Here is an 18,622-nt window from a genome sequence, read left to right on the forward strand (position 1 = left end):
TTCCCTTGATTCCCTCCCATGCACCAAAATAGTTTTGTTATAATCTGTACGTCTAGCTTCTGCTGTGCTGGTGTTAACACTCCATTCTTTCTTTCTGGCTCCATCTCACCAATCACTGGCTAATAAATAGCTTTGCTCTTTACTTGGTGCCTATATTTGTTCATTTCAGTCCTACCATCTTTTAACCTGAAAAGCCCTTACTGGCAGCTCCAACCCAGTCCTCCCCAGCCTACACCTCCAAGTGTTGGTTCAACAAGAAGGAGAAAGAAGCGAAAGGAAAGGTGGAACTGGATTCAGGCATTTATTCTGCCACTGTTACTTGAAACTGCTGTCTAGCTTCTACCTGTGGAAACAAAACATTTGCAAGAATTCTAAACATAGGTGTCTATTTCTGAAGCTGAGGAATCACACTGGGAGCAAATCTTACTGAGGGGGAGGAAGGATAATGAAGTTGAAGTACCAGTTAGAAAGACCTCATGCTTAATTCACAAAGCCAGGTTTTGTTGAAAGGCAACCTGCTTTATATTCATGGAAGTATATGGCAGGGTTGGCAGCTCCAGGTTTATAGGCAACAGCCTTCATACTCAAGACTCAGGTTGTTTTTTACTCTTGCAGTCAAAATCCAACCACGTTTTTCTTTACCTGTGAACCAGAGAATGGCCTCATTTGACCTAGCATAAAGTCAAAGTAGTGGCTCTATATGGGCAAGTATCAAGAACTCATGAAAATTCACTTGAAGAGCTTGGGAAATAAGTATCACCTCAGATCAGTAGGACTGAAAACCTTCAGTTAGGAAAGGGGCCTCAAGACCGTAGCTATAGTATTCTGCCAGAATCTTCTTCTCCAATGCTTACATGCAATTAAGGTGAATAATGAAAATAACTGAGCCGAGGAATGAGATACAAAACACAAGGAATCAGTTAACACAGGCATTAGAGTCTTAAGGGAAGTTCTATATGCAAAAAATTATACTTTAATAGATTGAATCAGAACTGTTGAGGCCCCATTTTTCCTGTAGGGAACTTTGAGCTGAACAGGATGCCAACAAACTATTTACTTTAGCTCCAGGAAATGTGGATTTGTTAGGTAGAAATTACCATATACATGATTATCCAATAAATTGTTTTCACTAGGTGGTTTAATCTTAGAAATTTCTCACAATAATCTATTAGCCACAAGGCTACCTGTAAGGTCAAGCCTAGCCTAAATTTACTCATTGGGGTCTTAAGGCTCAAGAAAGAAGGCCATAGCTTTCTTTTCCTAAATGAGATAAAATTTAATGCCTTGAGTTTTAAAAATTAAAACATCAGATCATTTCCCTCAAGGAACCTACTGAGCCTTAGAGGTCAGCTGGTTGGAAATGAAGAAGAGATTCAAGAAGAAATAAACACAACAATGCCATTCACTTCATTCACACACAGCATATGCAACTTTAATCATCCAAAAGAAAAAGTCCCAAATGTACAAGTGAAAAAAATCCAAACTGTTGACACAGGCTTAACTAATATCAGCTACTTTTATATACAGCTGTATAAGTTCAAAAAAGCTATCCTATATGTATGTACAAAAGTTGTTTATACACAGGTCTGTACATAAGGGTCTATACATTTATTTCCTTAGAACCCTTGGGTGCCACCTCTTGGTGAAGACACCAACACTTCATTCACATATCTTACAAAAAAAGAATGTTTCCAGGATTGACAACACTGTGCATTCTGTGTTCAGACCATGTAGGCTTTACTCGATTGGTTAAGATCCTTCCATCATGCAGACCACACTAGATGCCTAGGCCCTCCCTAAACAGCTTTGCAGAGTGCTCCAAAGTAAAAGCCCGTAAACCAACCCGAGATGAGGAAGCAGAGTCCTGGCCAGGGTGCTACCATAGGTCCAAGCTTAGGTAAGCCTGCCTTCCCTGCTCATTGTCGGTATTCTAATTCATCTACACTGATGACTTTGGCGGGCATGGAGGGCAGGGGCTGCTGTAGCACATCTGAGCCAAACCATTTGGCAAGGCCCACTGGGGAGGTGCTCCTCTGGCTAGGGCGGTGCTCCAGCTGAGAGTGCATGTGAGGAAGGCCTGATCGGCTGGCCACATTTTGAGGGGTTGTCTGAACACTCACAGCTGCTGCCTGGGAAGCAGAGCCTGGAGGATGAAGAACTGTGGGAATAAGAAGGAAGGGTTATTCAGAGAATGAGGGGGAAAGCAGTGCAGTTATATATCAGGCCTTGCTTTGCTCAAACGCTATCCAGAAAACTCCAAACAGAATTCTTTACCAGATGATTTATTCTAGGGCTTCTTAAGGAAACTTCATTGCAAAATGCCAGAAGAAAAAATCTTGGAAAGCTGAGCTATTCAGAAGCCATCCACGGTGAGAAGCCATCAAAGATCACATGACCACTACTTCCTAGAGTAAGCGGCCATATCACAGAAGCACCAACATTAGCTGGTGAGAGGGCATCTACTCTGGACAGTCCCTATTGCTGAACCTCTTGTGGGAAGATTCTCAGCCTCCTCGCCTAAGAGGTAAAGGACAAAAAAAGCCAGAGCACACTTGGCTCTCCTCCTGTTTTACAGGAACAGGAATTCCAAATCACAAAGAGGTTGGTTTAATTCATCCTATTCTTTGGTAACACTCTTATCCCAGTCTTGTGAGGATAGTTAAAGAATGAATTGTCAGTGTCAATTCATCCCCTTCACTGGAAAGTAGTCCAAAGTTTTAATCCTAATCAGCCCATCCCCAGATAACCTGGCCCATTTCTGAACTTACCTGAGCGTTGTAGCTGTTGCTGCATCATTGCCAGATGCAGAGGTGTCCCAGGACGAGGGTTCAGGAGAGGGTGACTAGCAGCAGGTAAAGGGTAAAAGGGCTGACCCAAGATTGGACCAGATATTCCCTGTAGATGAGTCAGATCCATCCCAGGAGGAAGCACACCTATTGGGCAGAAAGAATGAACTTGTGAGAAGTAATCTTAATCTACCTGGAAATTTTCAAGCTTGACTGTACAGTTTTGCTGATTGGAAAGTTCATTAAGAGTGAAGAATACTCAAGTTAGGTTCCTAATCTTTGACTGGACCAATGGATTGACTGAATTGGACCCACTGCTTACCAGTTAGATGGAAAAATATCTAGTCACATCTTTCTAGGGATGAAAACCTCCCATAGTATAGCATTTTATCATTTCTAGCAACTGTTGTTATGCCAGGTCAGAAACTCACCAGCTTGGAGCAAACTTGGAAGATGCTGTGGATGTACTCCTTGGGCCAGCATCCTTTGGACCAACCCTGGGTGAAGCTGGTGAGCAGGCCGAACGATTGGGACATGGGGGACAAGGGGAACTTGGTGGACAGGGCGGAGAAAAGGTGTTCCTGGAACTGGGGATGCCAAGGTGGGTGTTTTTCTTCCAGCTGCTTTAGGTCGATAATCTTGTTCTTTGGTATAACGGTTGGTTTGGGACAGTGGTGTAGAACATGAAGACCGCTGCAACGTCGACAGTTTGGGATTTGTAGTGGGAGAAGAGTCTCGATCAACACTGGGCACAGAGTTGGATGACAGGAGGTTCTCTGTAAGAATCCAAACAGAACATTTTGGTGTTGGCAAACTTCTCCCAAATACTGTCTTCCCAGTGATCTAGTAAATTTCATTTCTTAGCTCACAATCCTCATTGGATCCCAACAAATTTAGAGGATCTGCATGATAGGGACCACTGCCTAATGAACAGACCCAGTCAAGGTCACAGGAGCAGCTGGGGACAGAGTTTGACTAGACCCCAAGTTTTCTGGTCTTCAACACTTTGTTGGAAGTTTATTTCTGCTACTCTAAAAATCCAAAGACTCTGAAGTTAAAAGTGACATAACTCTTTACGAAGCCCGTGTCTTTATTCTTATAATCCTCTCAACCCAGGAATAGCTATGGGCAAGGGAGCCTGGCATATCAGGCCTCAGCTGGGCACCTTGCTCTGTCCCTATGGCTATGGTCTGGATCTGTGTGAGAGCTAGTCCCATCCTAGTCAGCTGCTTAGGATTAACATGCTTTTTAGCCTAAGGGGAAAATCAAGTTAAGAGTAAAATTATGCAAATCTATCACAACAAAGTTTAAATAGCAATTATAGCCTGGTAAAGGAATCTTAATTGCCTTCTAGTAGGAACAACATGATTTCCTTTTTTCCCCCCCAGAAGCTGTCTCATAGGCAAAAAGCTCTGACGCCAATATTCTAGACCTGTGTAAACCTGATTTATTAGACTCTATTTCACCACATCTTTATCAGTCTCAACTCTGCAACTCCTAAAAGCCTCTCACATTTTCTATATACTTCCACAAGGCTCTCCACAATTCCTATAGACTTCACCCATTGCACAGATTTTGTTGGACACGTAAGTCTCCATAGACTGGAGAGAACCTTTCAGAAGTAAAAGTGGTTGAACTATATTAATCTGCCAAATAAATGCACTAATAATTCAACTTTGAAGCCCAAGGATCATTCCTTCCTGTCTACTACTAGCACTCATACCACTATTAGATTGGTCGGAATTTTCAAGTGGCTAAGCAGCTATGAGCTGGTTCAAACTTCTGTCAAACACAGAACTGTGGTCCAGAGCAGCCAGGGGTCTTGCCCAGGGCTTTGCTGAGAATCAGGTCAGGCAGGTCAGCACTCAAGTCCATCCTCTCTCTGTCACATACTTTCTTGGGCAGTATACCCTCAAAAGTTCTGTTGTACCTTCACTGGCCTTCTGAGTGTCCTCTTTACTGTCACCAAGAGCTGTTTTTCCAGATGCTGGCTCCTCCTTGCTTTTCTCTTTGCTCTCGTACATCTTGCGAATCACTGAGGTAGGGGTGAAGGAAGGAGAAAGCTGTGGAGAAAAACAGTATTAGCAATGCTCTAAATGCCTTCCCCTAATCAAGCCAGGATTAACTGGCCAAACTACTCAGCAAGCTGAAGAGCCCCCCTTATTGGCTACATGTGGCAGAGGCCAACTCCAATGTTTAGTCTCTAGCTATTAGAGGTAAACAAACAGGATGGGCCATTATGGGTGGTAGCCCTATGCCTCATCCCTTGCTCATAATTCACTGGCATCAAAAATTAGACTTAGTCGTAACATGTAGTTAAAGCACAGAGCTTCTACCTGCCTGTATCTGTGGTGACAGGGACCTCCCTATGTAGTCACCACATCCTCAGCCAGGGTATTAGGCTGGGAAGAGGGTAAGAACATGGCCAGAAGTATACTCTGGAGCAAAAGACCTTCTAGCAGGGAAAGGGCATTTTAGAGACAACCTCAGAGTCAAATTTCTCTATATAGCAAGTCCTCACTTAACATTGTTAATAGGTTCTTTGACTTTAAGCAAAGCAACTATATTGAAACCAATTTTACCATAGGCTAATTGATATAAACAAGAGTTAAATTCTTATAGTGGCTCATCGACATTATAACCAAACGACACAGGACCTGCTGTACTCCTGATGTTTCCCATCTTAATTTGGCTACCAGAAAATTCGAAATTATCTTAATTCTCCTCAGTCACTAGGATTCACTATTTGGGGTCATTTGTTCCTATGTACCAATTTCTACTTTGATGATTTTATGATGCATGCAACTTTTCTCATTAACCAACCTCAAATCCCTGATGGCAAGAGAGAGCATGAATTATGAACAGAAAAACTCCTTCGTGACCCTGCCTTCCAGGTGCTTAGTGTGTAGACCCACTTGGGGTCCAGAAGCACAGTGTAATAGTTTTTTCCCCATTTATCAGCTTTGACCTAGATGACAAGAATCTGTGGGGCAGGAAACTTTAACAAAAAGTAATGCCGATACATGAGTCAGTTATAAAACTAGATGTCACCACAAATAAGCAAACCCCTCTGTTCCAGACTTAATTCATATCACTGAGACCTGAATCTGAGTTTGTGAACTCACCAAGTTTCACTGGACATCATTCCCATGATCTGAGCCCAGTCATCCCATCGGCTCACCTGCTATCTTTCACCTCCGTCCTCCCCACTCTGATTGTTCACTTATTTGAACATGCTATATATTGCCTCATGTGCTCTAGCACATACTCGTCCATCTGCTAGAACACACTTGCCCCAATGTAGGGGCTTCATTAGAATCCTAACAGACTGCATCCTGAAAGAGGAAAACCTAAGAAACAGGTATGAAAGACTACTCAATCAGTTATTCCTGTGGAAGGCACTCAAGGACATTTGGGCTACATAGTGATACACCATAGGCTCAACCAAACATGGAGAAACCTAGAAATCATTCACAAAGGCAAAGGTCACTGACCATGCTTGTGATGGAGGCTGCGGGGGCAGGGGAAGAGGAATTCCCTCTGTGCACGGGTGCTGGTGACTTGGTCACTCGCTGTTGCCTGTGAACAAACCAAGTATCATTGTGAGCCCTAAGCTGCTTAAGCTCCAAGTCCTAAAATCAGAAAATACTCAAGACCAGCCTAAGACTTTAACATCCTATTTTCCTTATCCAATTCAATTTCCCAAGCATCAAAATATGTAAAACCACATGCCAAGTTCTGAGAGAAGACAAAAGCTTACTGAAACATGGTCCTGGGCCTTGCAAGAACTTTCATCTGGTGAAGGAGATACTAACCTTGGACAAACCAAGGCATGCAGATACTAGGTACCAACAAGGTATAATGGGAAAATGAGGGTTAGGAGGAATGATGGGATAATTCTATTGAAGGGACTTTGGGAAGGAGCTGCATTAAATTGGGTGTGACTAATTAGAAGCTACAAGATGGAGAATAATGATTCAGGTAGAAGGAAAAGGTAAAGGTACTTGGGAAGGCCTTAGGAATGTAGGGTTATCCAGAGCTGGTATATAGTTTATTTACAGACTATACCAGTGAAATGGGCTAACGAGGGCCTTCATTCTGTGGGCCAGGCTGTACTCTGGAGGGTAGGGAGCAACAGTGACTAGCACATGACTGGCATAGAACTGATGCTCTGTGAGACACTGCTTCAAATACAGCGCCAACAGTTTTAGCTATTTTAAGACCTAGTTATATTCAACATTCCACACCAATCCTAGTCTACACAGGGACTAGGTCTCCCAAAGTTTAAAAGAACAGACTTCCGTTCTCTTCCTGGACATTCTACTTATTATTCTCTCTTAACTTCAAAGAAAACAGGAAAACAGCTGATGAAAAAATAAATAGCTGGTGAGAAGAATGAATTGTGAGCTCACTGACTAATGAAAACTTCACTGCATTTCAGCCATGTCAGATCTTGTACCATACCACAAAGGCCAAAACCCAAGTATAGTCAATGATTCTGGGAAGTTCTCTGAATCATATGCAGATGGGAATCCTAAACCCATGGATTCTTTCCAGTCTGTACCAGGTAAGCCCTATTGCTGCCATACTGAGATTCTGAATATGACAATGAAGGTAGACAGATCAGTAGTGTTCTGAGTGATTAAGACATAAACCTGAAATCAGGTGGTTCTGCAACGACCTATGATTTATTCCTTCTGATAAACATACTTGAACATCTACTATATACTAGACACTGTTCTAGGTGCTGAGGATACAGTAAACAAAACAGACAAAATATCTCTGGTCTCATTACATTCTTATGGTTGCAGAGTAGAGAGGGGTTACTATGGGCAGGGAGACAGACAATAAATAGTATGCTAGAAGGTGTTTAAGTACAATAAAAAAATAAAACAAGGCAAGGAGAAAGTCCCATCTGTTGGGGGCTACAACTATATTTATAAGGTTTTCAGGGAGGGCCTGAGAGGCTGACATTTCATCCAAAACATGAAGGCTCTACTGACATTGACTTGAGTCTACTTACAAGTTTCAAGTCAGTCACACTTTAAAAAACTTAAGTTTCTGTATGTGTAAAATGCAGTTATTTGTCCCATCTACTACACAGGGTTGTTGCCAAGAGCAAAGAAAATTCTGGATTTCAAAAGTGTTTTGAAAGTCAACAAATTATGTCAATGAATATTAGATAACTCCATTATTTTGTAGAGAGAAATCCAGTGACCAGGGGTGGGGGCGGGGAGGGGCTCAGCAGACCAGTCCTGAGCTCTCTATTTAGGCTGAGGGCTACTACAGATAAGATGCATTTATATAAGGGTACAGAGTACTTAACTGGTCTCAATGTTTTCTGAAAGTGTCAGCATATAAAACCAGCTGAAGCAAGATACTGAGACATGAATATGGCAAAACTTAAGTATCACATCAAAACAAATACTTCTTAATTACCAAGTACTGTACAAGCAGGACTAAACTGTCCTTAACGGCTAGACGGTGGTCACTTCTAGGTGAGAAAAGGGGTATTATTGGGAAAGGGCACATGGAGTGCTTCTGGGTAGCTAATAAAGGAGTTTGCTTTATACTAAGCTATACATTTGTTTAATGCATTTTATTTTACAATAAAAAAATATTGCCAACACCCCCTAACTTATGATTCATTTAATTTTACTATTTGTTGCAACTAGCAGAAAAAACAAGAGAGTGAAGTCCATAATCATTTGGTAATGGCTCTGATCAGAAAATTCATCAAACCCATCAGGTCTGACCAACGAACTCTTGATCAACAAACCTGCATCACTGGATAGTCTGATAACAAGGAATCTATGAGGGAGGAAGCTAGGTGTTTTACTTTCCATTATCTCATAAGAATAACTGCAAATAAGGAGCGATGCTAGCTACATTTGTGAAAATGAATCTTTTAAGTCAAGAATAAAATTATATGGGGTGAAAAGCCTATGCCCATACTATAGAATTCAGTATTATTTCCTCTCCTGAACATCTAGAGTGAGATGGAACTCTCACCATGTATTGTACAATGTATCAGTGTATACAACAGAATTATACTGTGGATAACTAATTTGCTAATCTGAGGAAAATTAATTTGCAAATTCATACAAGGGTAAGATTAGTAACTTACTTGTTTCTGAATCCATCTCTGGTTCTGTCCACTTGTGGTTTGCCAAAACCAGGCTGACAGAAGTTTGCTGCCTGCACTGCAAGGTCATGTGGTAGGGCCAGCCCCTCCAAAGCTGCCTGTTGCAATTCTAGCTGGCTCATCTGCTGAACAGAAGTGGCAGAGGAGGATCAACAGAAGAATGAGGACAGTCAATGAACTTTATACAAGTATCTCTTTGCTCTCTTAGGTATGTTTAAGCAGCAGCTGAGAAATTAGATACTGTGACCTGACTAAACTATGCTGCTATCCACTGAATAGAATTTTAACTATTTATGACTTTAATTATTTACCCCTTTTCTAGTCTTCACTTGAATTATATTTTAAAATCACTTCCAAGAACTATAGCAATTTTAATTCTCCATCCCACAAACAATAAGGATGAAAAGCAAGCAACAGACTGAATTTGAGAAAGAGCTCAGCTGGACCTGGGCCGTAACAGGGCTCATGGGCTTGCGCATGCCTTGGAATGGATCTCCAAGTAGCTGCTGTGGTCCTGGTGTGAAACCTGTTGGGAAAGTTACAGTATCACCGAGTGTCAAGACAGCACTTGTCCATCAGAAAGGCATATCTAACCAATGCATGCTGTTCCTGAATACCATCTCTTTCAAGAATTATTGACTTCCTTGGCTGGTGATGTCCCTTGTCTTCTGTGCCCCCCCATAGTGGGCTATGTAGACCTCGATTAGCACTTAATGACCTGAATTGCTGCCGTATCCATCTTCCCCACTAAGCTGTCAGCTTTGTCCTTTTCAGAGCTGAGACCTCTACCTGTGAGAGAAGAGCTTTTCTAGCCAGTGATTTGGCCCATTATCACCAAGCCTACTGATATCAATGCTCTGAGGTTCACACTCTTTCCATTCTATCAACCTGTGGAAGGAAGACAAAAACTCCAAAGCTTTGACTGGCAGGTACCAGAGTGGCCAGAAGCCTAAAGTAGTCCAGGGTTGTAGGGACACTATGAGATTCTGCATACTTTGCTAAGATAGCTTTCTGGAAGTGTTTCTTCCATTTACATTCTGATTTAACCACAAGACCTCAAAGTTGTGTACCAAGTTCATTAGGTTGGTAGAAAGCCACTACTCTGACTTCTCTATCAAGAAAAAAACCTAGAAAGCCAAATTAACTCTCTGGGGTTGAATTCCCCAAATAAGGAAGAAGACTAAAGAGCTGGATCCAGTTTAGGTCAATCTCAAGAGAAAAAACTATGCCATGAACATATTTATCTAGAGCTCTGAGCAGTTGGATAATAAACTATCTTCCACATTTGTGTCTCCACACATTTCTTTTTAAAGACTTCAAGGACACTGATGAAAAAAGACTTTGCCAGTTCTAGGGGACAAGTATAACTTTGTGGGGGGAGCAGAGGTAGGTGGTGCAGCACAGTGGGGAAAGATGGACGGTATTTACCAATTGGTGATGGTATTCGAGGACGAAGGTAGTCTGCTGAGGCTGCTCGTGTTTGAAACACCTGTGACAAGGGAGGAGAGGGTGCTCTTTGGCCCAGTAAAGATGCTGTAGGCTCCAAGCTCCCCATAAGGCCACTCAGAAGATTGGAAGAAGCAGGCCTCTGAACTGGTGGACCCAGAAGTTCCTAAAGGCAGAAAAGTCAAATCCTTGTGAATAAACCTTGTTCTTTGTCCAAGTCAGAGGCTATGGATTAACTTTTGGAAGCCAAAGATGAATCTCACTCATGCTCCACTGAAGGACTTAGCATGTGTACATGCAACACATTTTTCTGAATGTTCAGCTAGCAACATTTGCTCTAAGTTAGTGCTACAAATACTGGTTAGATACTTTAAGTTTCCACAAAAATTGCAAACCTGCAAACTGGAAATCAAGGGCTTATTGTGTCATCTTTTTTTAGCCACCTCCCCATCCCACTTTGAGATTAACAGTGACACATAACTATATCAGTTAGTGACATATCCTCAATTGCCAGGCAACATGGATCATTCTCTAAGGCCCAGAGCAGGACCACTACAAAAAACCAGTTCAGAGCACTACTGTTCAGGACTCCGAGGCCTTGGTATAAGATTGTGAAGTACCTGCAGGATGTTCTTAGGGACAGGCTGGCCTGGAATTTCAGCAGGGGACATCAAATGGCTTTCAAGGTTTCGCTAAAAAAGTCAAAGGAAAACTGGTTTTAACCTTCTTACACTCTTAAGAGATTAATTGGGGACCACAAGAAAGCATTAAGAACTCTCCAGGGAGTTGGCACTTATCAGCAGAATGATGTCAAAATCACAGAAAACTTAGATCAACTTGTTCTACTCCCTCATCTCAATAGGTCCCAAAGAGATCTTAGAAAAGAATCATCACATGTACATGTAATGTCCACTGAGAGACCCTTAGACAAGGTCTTTTCCTTCCTGAGGTAAGCTTAGTCCATTTCACTGTTTCTAACACTGTGACCAAAAAAGGGGAAAAGAAACGGTGAAATAGGGGAGCACTTATTTAGTAAAAGCCACATGTAGGAATCTTTGATAACTTAGACTTTGGTTTTTGAGGCAACCTTTGCTACCCATTACCTTTAACGAGATTTACAGACCACAGACGGTACCAAAAACCTAGTAAACAACATGCAGATTTGGCCAAAATTGTTATATTTCAGGAAATTTAAACTTTATAAGCAAGCTGTTTCAAATGTGTCTTATATACAGGGTGATATTCGAATCCTCCACTTTTTGCTTGATTAATGCAGCAGCAGTCATGTTTTGCATCCAACTTGCATTACTCCTGCACTTCAGTTCATCCTCGTGCCCATTTAGCTCTGCCTAAAGTGCTTTCTCTGGTAGTTTCCCTTCCACTAGGTGGAGATGCCGAGGTACACAGCAATGTCCTCAGGAATGACAAATAGCTCAAAGATATCCAAGTGTTTTATGGTTGGTTTTGGAATTGGGACTGAACACAGATGATTTTAATGAGATAGCCTCAAAAGTCATTTAATTCTATCTAACAAATAGACAGCTTTATACTACATGGCTTACTATATTTGGAGGATACAGTATATAATTCATTTTGAAATGGATTAGATGGAATCCTTATGTCCCATTTGGGGGATAAAACAATGTGATTGAACTGAAACAGAGGGGCAGATCAGAAATAGTAGACATAACACACATAGCCATAGTAATTAAAGACTTGATTTTAGAAGTAGATCATGACTCAATAACAAGTGTAAATCAAGTAGTATTTTGAGATAATATCTGGTGCACTTATTATATACTTTCCTTTGTTGCTTTCTTTTCTAGGTTAGGTTGAGTTTGTTACTCTTTGCCTAGCAACTTGAATTATATCATCCATTCCTTTACATAGGTGTTTGAGGCTCATTTCCTCAGCTGAAACCAGATATATTTCAGAGCACTGAAACACATTAAACCACTTACCCTCATAACTCAGGGTCAATTGTATTAATGTCAAACCCTAGAATCATATCTGAAACAAAATGTTCAAAAGCATTGGGTTAACTGTTGCATTTCTCTGCTCCCATTTCTTTATTTACTGAAGTAAAAGAAACTACTTATAAGTTCTGACCCATATCATTGCAATGAGTACCCAGTCACCAAGAAACAAAAATAACAAGAATGGAGAATAGGATAGTTTGTGATCTTTTAATATGGTTCTCATTTGAAAAAATTTGTAGCTAATAATTCTTTGTACAGAAATAACTCTAAGGCAGTTTATGAGAAACACTCCCCTATAACTGGCATGGTGTGGTCAGATACATAGGAATAAGTCTACCTACCTGAGATGCCCCCTTTCAGAAGCAGAGAGTCAGTCCCAGCAGTAAGGCCAGGAACGATGACACCTCTGTTGGAATCTCTATCACTAACTGCTGGTCATGTAAGAACACCAAAAATCAGGTGCCTTCCCATGGTACAAGGCCCAGTGAATCAAACACCTATCACGACCATAGTTAACTTGTAGTTCTCAGACAAGAAGGTGTAAGGAGAAAACAAGAGGCAAAACTCAGAAGTAAATTTGCTATAACTTAGCAACTGGAATAGTCTGTTTTTATTATTCAGATTTACCCTGTATCATCACTTTGTATCACCAAGAGACAGCAATATTGACATATAGGCCGTCACTGAGGACCACCTTCTAATGTGTTATGATGAAGACCAGTATGTGCTACACACCTGCATTTATTAACATGCAGTTACCTTTTAACCTAACTTCATGCCTAAAGGTGTTTTACAAGTTTGGAGCCATAGCTTTTTATATTAATAAATTAACAGAATACAATTGTCTTGAAAAACCCATTCTAGATACTTACAAATGATTCATATAACTGCCAACCGCCAAATCAAGAAAGCAGGTAATCCCAGGTATTTGGGAATAATTAGAAGGTGTGAAAAGATGGGACTGTAAAAATTCAGTAAGTTATTTTAACTTAAGTAGCTGAATAAACAGAAAACCTTCTTTGGAGCTCATCCAAAAAGATATATACCTTTTTTTTTTGGCAGTAACTTAAGTTATGATTGAATCTTTCAAACTTTATACTTGTCATCCCCAGTACATATAGATTAACCACAAACCTGCTTTCTCAAGTAACAAACAGATAGTAATAATTAAAGAACACACAAAAGCATCAAGGACCAAATGATTGGTCCTAAAGAATTTCCAACTTACTCAAAATACCTTTTTAAAAATCCATTTATTGTGGTGGAAGAGAAAGAGAAAAGGAGAAAAGGCTGGGGTTTGTGCCAAATACTTACGCTGACTTTGGGCTGAGAAGGCAAAGTCCCACTTGCCTTCATGGTGCTCACTAGCTTGTTGAACGCAGTCATGTCACCATCTTTTTTGAGCTGTCGATTGCTGGTTACAGCATTCAGCGTCTCCTCTAAGTGTTCTGCCATGAAGGGAGTGGAATTCTTCACTTGTTGGTCCACCTTCAAGCCCTTGAGCCCTGCTTCTACCTCTTCCACTGAAAGCACAACCCCTGAATGTGCTGAAAGGTTAAGAAAGTCCCGGTTAAGCCAAGCAAAGGAATATGAGGTAGGAATTCTCTTTGGCTACCATGATAGTTAAGGTGAAAAATAAAAAAGGCTGACACCAAAAACAGACAATCTGAAGACATTAAAATCACTGTTACTCAGTGGGAATAAGGCCATAATTGCGCACTTAGTAAGAGATGGCATAACAACCTAAAATGTTTAGGTGACAGAAACTAGGGGACCACAACTGTGGTGCTATGGTTTAAGACTTGATAAGGTCCTGCTGCACATCCTGCAGGAGGATCTCTATAATGAGTGTTCTGGAGACTTGTTACCAGGGACAGGAATCCCAGCTAGCCCAACATCAGCAAGACTGCTACCAGCCACTATGGTTATTATATCACTAAGGTTTTATGTTGAGGGCTTACAACCTAAGCAAGAACATGGCAGAAAGATGTGAGAAGCTAAGTTATGCTGAGGACTACAACATTCACTGCTGTTATAATTAGGCTCTAGGTAAGAAGGACTTGGTGGAAAAGTTCTTATTATAGGGCACACTGACTACCAAGTTCTCAAAGTGGTGGTACTGTCTGATAAAGTTTTTTCAAGAACATTAAACAAAACCCTATTTAACCATTTAACTTTTGATGAAATAGTATGTTAGATTTAACTGCCTTAAGACAGCACTCAAGCTTTTTCAGACACCTAAAGCAGACTCTAATAAACACTTACAGCTCTCTTTTAGTTTTTCTTTATTTGCAGAAAGGCTGGAAAGAAGAGGTTTTAAATCCACTTTGGCTTTCTGTAGCATTTCTAAAATATCCACTTTATTTTCAGCATGGTCTTCCAGTGGTATAGGAGCAAAATAATTCCCCGAATTCTGTCCAGGGGAGAAGATGGCTTGCTCCAGACCTAATATTGCAAATAAATACATTCATAATTAATAGTCCCAATAAAGCACAGAAATATATCTTTAATATTATTGAAAGGACACAAATTGAAGACTTTTTTTTTTGTACCCAAAGACCCTTTAACCCTAATGGACCCCTAACTCAAATGAAGGAAGAATGAATAATGTTAGAGAAAATTCAAGTCTTTGTCTAAGGCCAGAATCTGAAGCCATTTTACCTGCAAGTCTCTCCAGTTCTTCATGGGGCGTTGACCCAAGACTACTGGACCGGCTTCCAGATCGGCTCGGGTTAGAGAACCACCTACTGAACCGACTGGCAGAGACTGACCCTTCTCCTAAAACATCTTCTATCATCTAAAGGGAAAAACAAAAAGAGCTAAGATAATAGTTCCTAGGTGAAAAAGACAAGGAGGTTCAAATTTTAAGAAAGGGCCACTTACTTTGAAACTTCCTTTGAAGCAGTTGACCTGAAGGTAAACACCCTCAGAATTTAGGATTTTGAAAATCTTTAATTTTTCTTCCCCTCCTGGGTCATTTCTGAGTAACCCAAACTTGGGCATAATCAACCACATACTTTGTAAGAATATAAAAAAGCAAAACCTCTGGGCCACAGAAAATGTTTTAGTTTTCTATCCTTTGCCTCATTAGAAATTCCATGAATTACTGAGTGTTCTTAGAGTAGAGGTCCCCAACCGCCAGGACCGTGGACCTATATTGGTCTGTGGCCTGTTAGGAACTGGGCTGCACAGCAGGAGGTGAGCAGCAGGCGTGAGCAAAGCTTCATCTGTATTTGCAGCCGCTCCCCAGTGCTAGCATCACTACCTCAGCTGTACCTCAGATCATCAGGCATTAGCTTCTCATAGGAGCACCGGTCCCTGGTGCCAAAACGGTTGGGGATCGCTGTCTTAGAAGACAATTCCAAAATCAAAATCAGCACCAAGAGTGAAGCATTTCATTGCCAAGCTGATGAGTGGCCCTCAACTAAACGTCAGGTATGGAGAGCTGATGAAAGAAAATCCTTGCTTCCAACATTCTTACGGTTGTAATAAACATCGTAAAATTCAATGCTGATAATTTCAGAAGCCAAGAGCTAAACAATAGAGCTCATAAAGATCACAATTCCAAATCAAGTTCAGAAAGTGTCAGAATGTGAAAGATATATTTTTAACTGATTTCTATTATGTTTGAACTTAGTGGAAAGAGTTTTCAAGTGCTTGTTTTAAATCTGACTTCTATGGTTTTCGGCTTAATTATAAGGCCAACTAAAGGATGCATTATGATCAGAAATAATTTCTTCAATACTATTTCATAACAGTAATTTCTGTTACCAATCCTTCTTAAAAACTAGATTTAAACATTTTTAGTTTTCAATTCTACCCTATCATAAATCCAGTTAAACATTCAAATTGATCTTTATGCAGTGTTATCAATATTTATAAAAGACAAGATAAAGCAAACATCAATCCAAAAATGAGGCATATCCTTCAAAATGAGGCATAAACTTTCACTTCTATACCCATAATAAAAAGAAAACACATTTTCCCCTAACTGGTACATGTATGACAGAGTTAGTGACTGTTTTATCTTAAGTGTGGAACCTAGAATTTCCAGTCAAAGTTCGGCAGTGGAAGGTTATATCCTTTTTATCTGGATGAATTTTCTCATAATACATACCCAAATTAAGCCACAAAATACTTCTCTTGAACACAAGACTAATGGATTTTAATTCAAGACACTAATTTGAATATTTGTGGTACTTCGATTTTCTGAGGTATTAGTTTCAATTAGAGGTCACTTGCAGAATCTCACACCTTTATTAATGCTGACTTTTAAGTGCACTAATTTTGCAATAATTAAAGTATAAGAGAAGTATGAGTGATGTGGCACTGTGAAAAATTGGGAATTGTACCCAAGATACAATCACCTTAGTGATAAATAGGTATTTTATAAGCAACTAAAAGCTACAGCTATTAAAAATATTTTAATGTTGAAAAATTTGAAATGAGCAAAAATGGCTTTACATTTTAATCACTTCCTCTGATCATACTATATAGGAAAAAAATCAGAAAATACACAGGAGGGACATGAAAAAGTAAATAAAGGACATGAATATAAAGTATCTGGACATTTTCTAAACATATGGCAATAAGTGTTGAGAAAGTCGTTTCCATATTTTGATCAGTTACAAACTTTGTTTCACTACTAGAAGTTTTATTATAGCTGAAACATAAAAAGTAGAAATAAAGTTACTTTTACACACATTTACTGGAAATGCCCATTTCAAGAAACTGAAACATTTTAAACTTGAAAAGAATCCTTAAGAGTTTATCTAGTCATTCATTTTTACCACAGAGTGAGCTGGGATGCTCTAACAGCAGTAGCGCCCCCTCCTGCTCCCTGGAGACCTGGACCCATAGCTCTGACTTCTTGGTCAAGACATCCTCTGCTACATCCTTGTCAGCCAACAACTGGTCGAGAAGAGGACCCTGTGAACTGTATTTTGGTATGTTTCAGCTGCTCTTTCTAGACTAGATTTTTAACAGCATTTTTATGGTAACCTATATGACTGTTAGTCTGGTCCTTTAAACAAAGGTCACTTACACAAGTCATATCCTAAGATTAAAATTATTATTCTGATTATCAGATATTTTTACTCTAACAATTACTAGGTTTTATTAATGCTTTTATTACTTTCCACTTTTATGGACATTTCTATAGTTTTTTATTTGTTTCACTGTAGTTGATTTTTTTGGGGATTTCTAATGAATGTATTTAAGGCTATACATTTTTTCTAAGCATACTTTTGATCATGTTGCCAAGGGTTTTCTATATCAAGTTCCTGTTCATCATTCTAAATAGTTTAGGATTTCTGTTTTGATTTTTTCCCTTCATTCAACATAAGCACCTGTTATGTGTCAGGCACTGTAGGAAGAGTTGCATTATACCCAAAATAAACTTACTTTTATTTAACTGAAATTATTTTCATATGTGATCCAAATTTTCAGTTTGTACAGATTTTTGTGGCTGTCAACTATATATTACGATACTGGTAAATATAGCCTACAAATACAGGTATAATTCTATTAATACTCAGCATTTGTGGAACTGGCTAAGTGTCACGTACTATTTCAGGCACTTTATATAACATTTGTTAAATGATACTGAAATCCTATATAGCCTTTCTTATTTTTCCCAACTGACTGCTCATTTTCTGAGCATTGTATTAGAATCTAGCTGGTTATATGGCATATCAGAGCTTGTTTTTACTGATCTCAGTTTTGCTTTTAAATGAATGTTATAGTATATACACTTTAATGAGCCATACCTCCATGAAAATCATGGACAGACTTCCTAGCCAATATCTAATGTTCAGCATTAACCAAGTTTTGGTTGAGGGTGAGAGGCAAAAACTAAGAAGGTGCTGAGATCCTATTCTTCAATTTTATGGTTTAGAGGAAGTATAGTTAAGGAGAATTAAGAGCAAAAACTATTAACTGAAACTGCATAAATCAGAATTCAGTTTCTACCACTTAACAGCTGTGACTTTGGACAAGTTATTTAAACCTCTGTGCCTGTTTTCTCATCTATAAAATGGAAACAACAGTAAGCTAACTTATAGGTGTTTTTTGAGGATTAAATGAAATTACTGGGGTGACACTGGTTAATAAAATTATATGTTTCAAGTTTAAATGAATGTATTTAAACAATCAGCACTGTATGTGTTACCTAGTATTAAAAGATTAGCTTTGAATTCTTCCTCTGCCTTGACATACAGGTAAGTTTTTAGATGCTCACATTTAGAGCCAAGTATAGGCCTCTAAAT

At 39.7% G+C, this 18,622-nt stretch overlaps 1 protein-coding gene across 3 annotated transcripts in view; it reads right to left on the reverse strand.

The window, feature by feature from the left end:
- Positions 1-1,406: 1,406 nt before the first annotated feature.
- EIF4ENIF1 (eukaryotic translation initiation factor 4E nuclear import factor 1) overlaps positions 1,407-18,622 on the reverse strand; it is a 40,729-nt gene continuing 23,513 nt past the window's right edge. For 2 of the 3 annotated variants that reach the window (XM_015590788.2, XM_025047736.1), the window contains exons 8-19: positions 15,018-15,153; positions 14,622-14,801; positions 13,671-13,903; positions 10,998-11,069; positions 10,360-10,543; positions 9,378-9,457; positions 8,914-9,056; positions 6,281-6,365; positions 4,717-4,849; positions 3,218-3,562; positions 2,769-2,933; positions 1,407-2,158 (exon numbers count right to left, since the gene is read on the reverse strand). In XM_015590788.2, coding sequence (XP_015446274.1) covers positions 1,917-2,158; positions 2,769-2,933; positions 3,218-3,562; positions 4,717-4,849; positions 6,281-6,365; positions 8,914-9,056; positions 9,378-9,457; positions 10,360-10,543; positions 10,998-11,069; positions 13,671-13,903; positions 14,622-14,801; positions 15,018-15,153 — 1,998 coding nt within the window. In that variant the 3' untranslated portion in view covers positions 1,407-1,916. The remainder of the gene's footprint in view (positions 2,159-2,768; positions 2,934-3,217; positions 3,563-4,716; positions 4,850-6,280; positions 6,366-8,913; positions 9,057-9,377; positions 9,458-10,359; positions 10,544-10,997; positions 11,070-13,670; positions 13,904-14,621; positions 14,802-15,017; positions 15,154-18,622) is intronic. The other variant, XM_006904937.2, reaches the window with a different exon arrangement.

Source organism: Pteropus alecto, unplaced genomic scaffold (assembly GCF_000325575.1).
Source record: "Pteropus alecto unplaced genomic scaffold, ASM32557v1 scaffold190, whole genome shotgun sequence".
Lineage (NCBI taxonomy): Eukaryota > Metazoa > Chordata > Mammalia > Chiroptera > Pteropodidae > Pteropus > Pteropus alecto.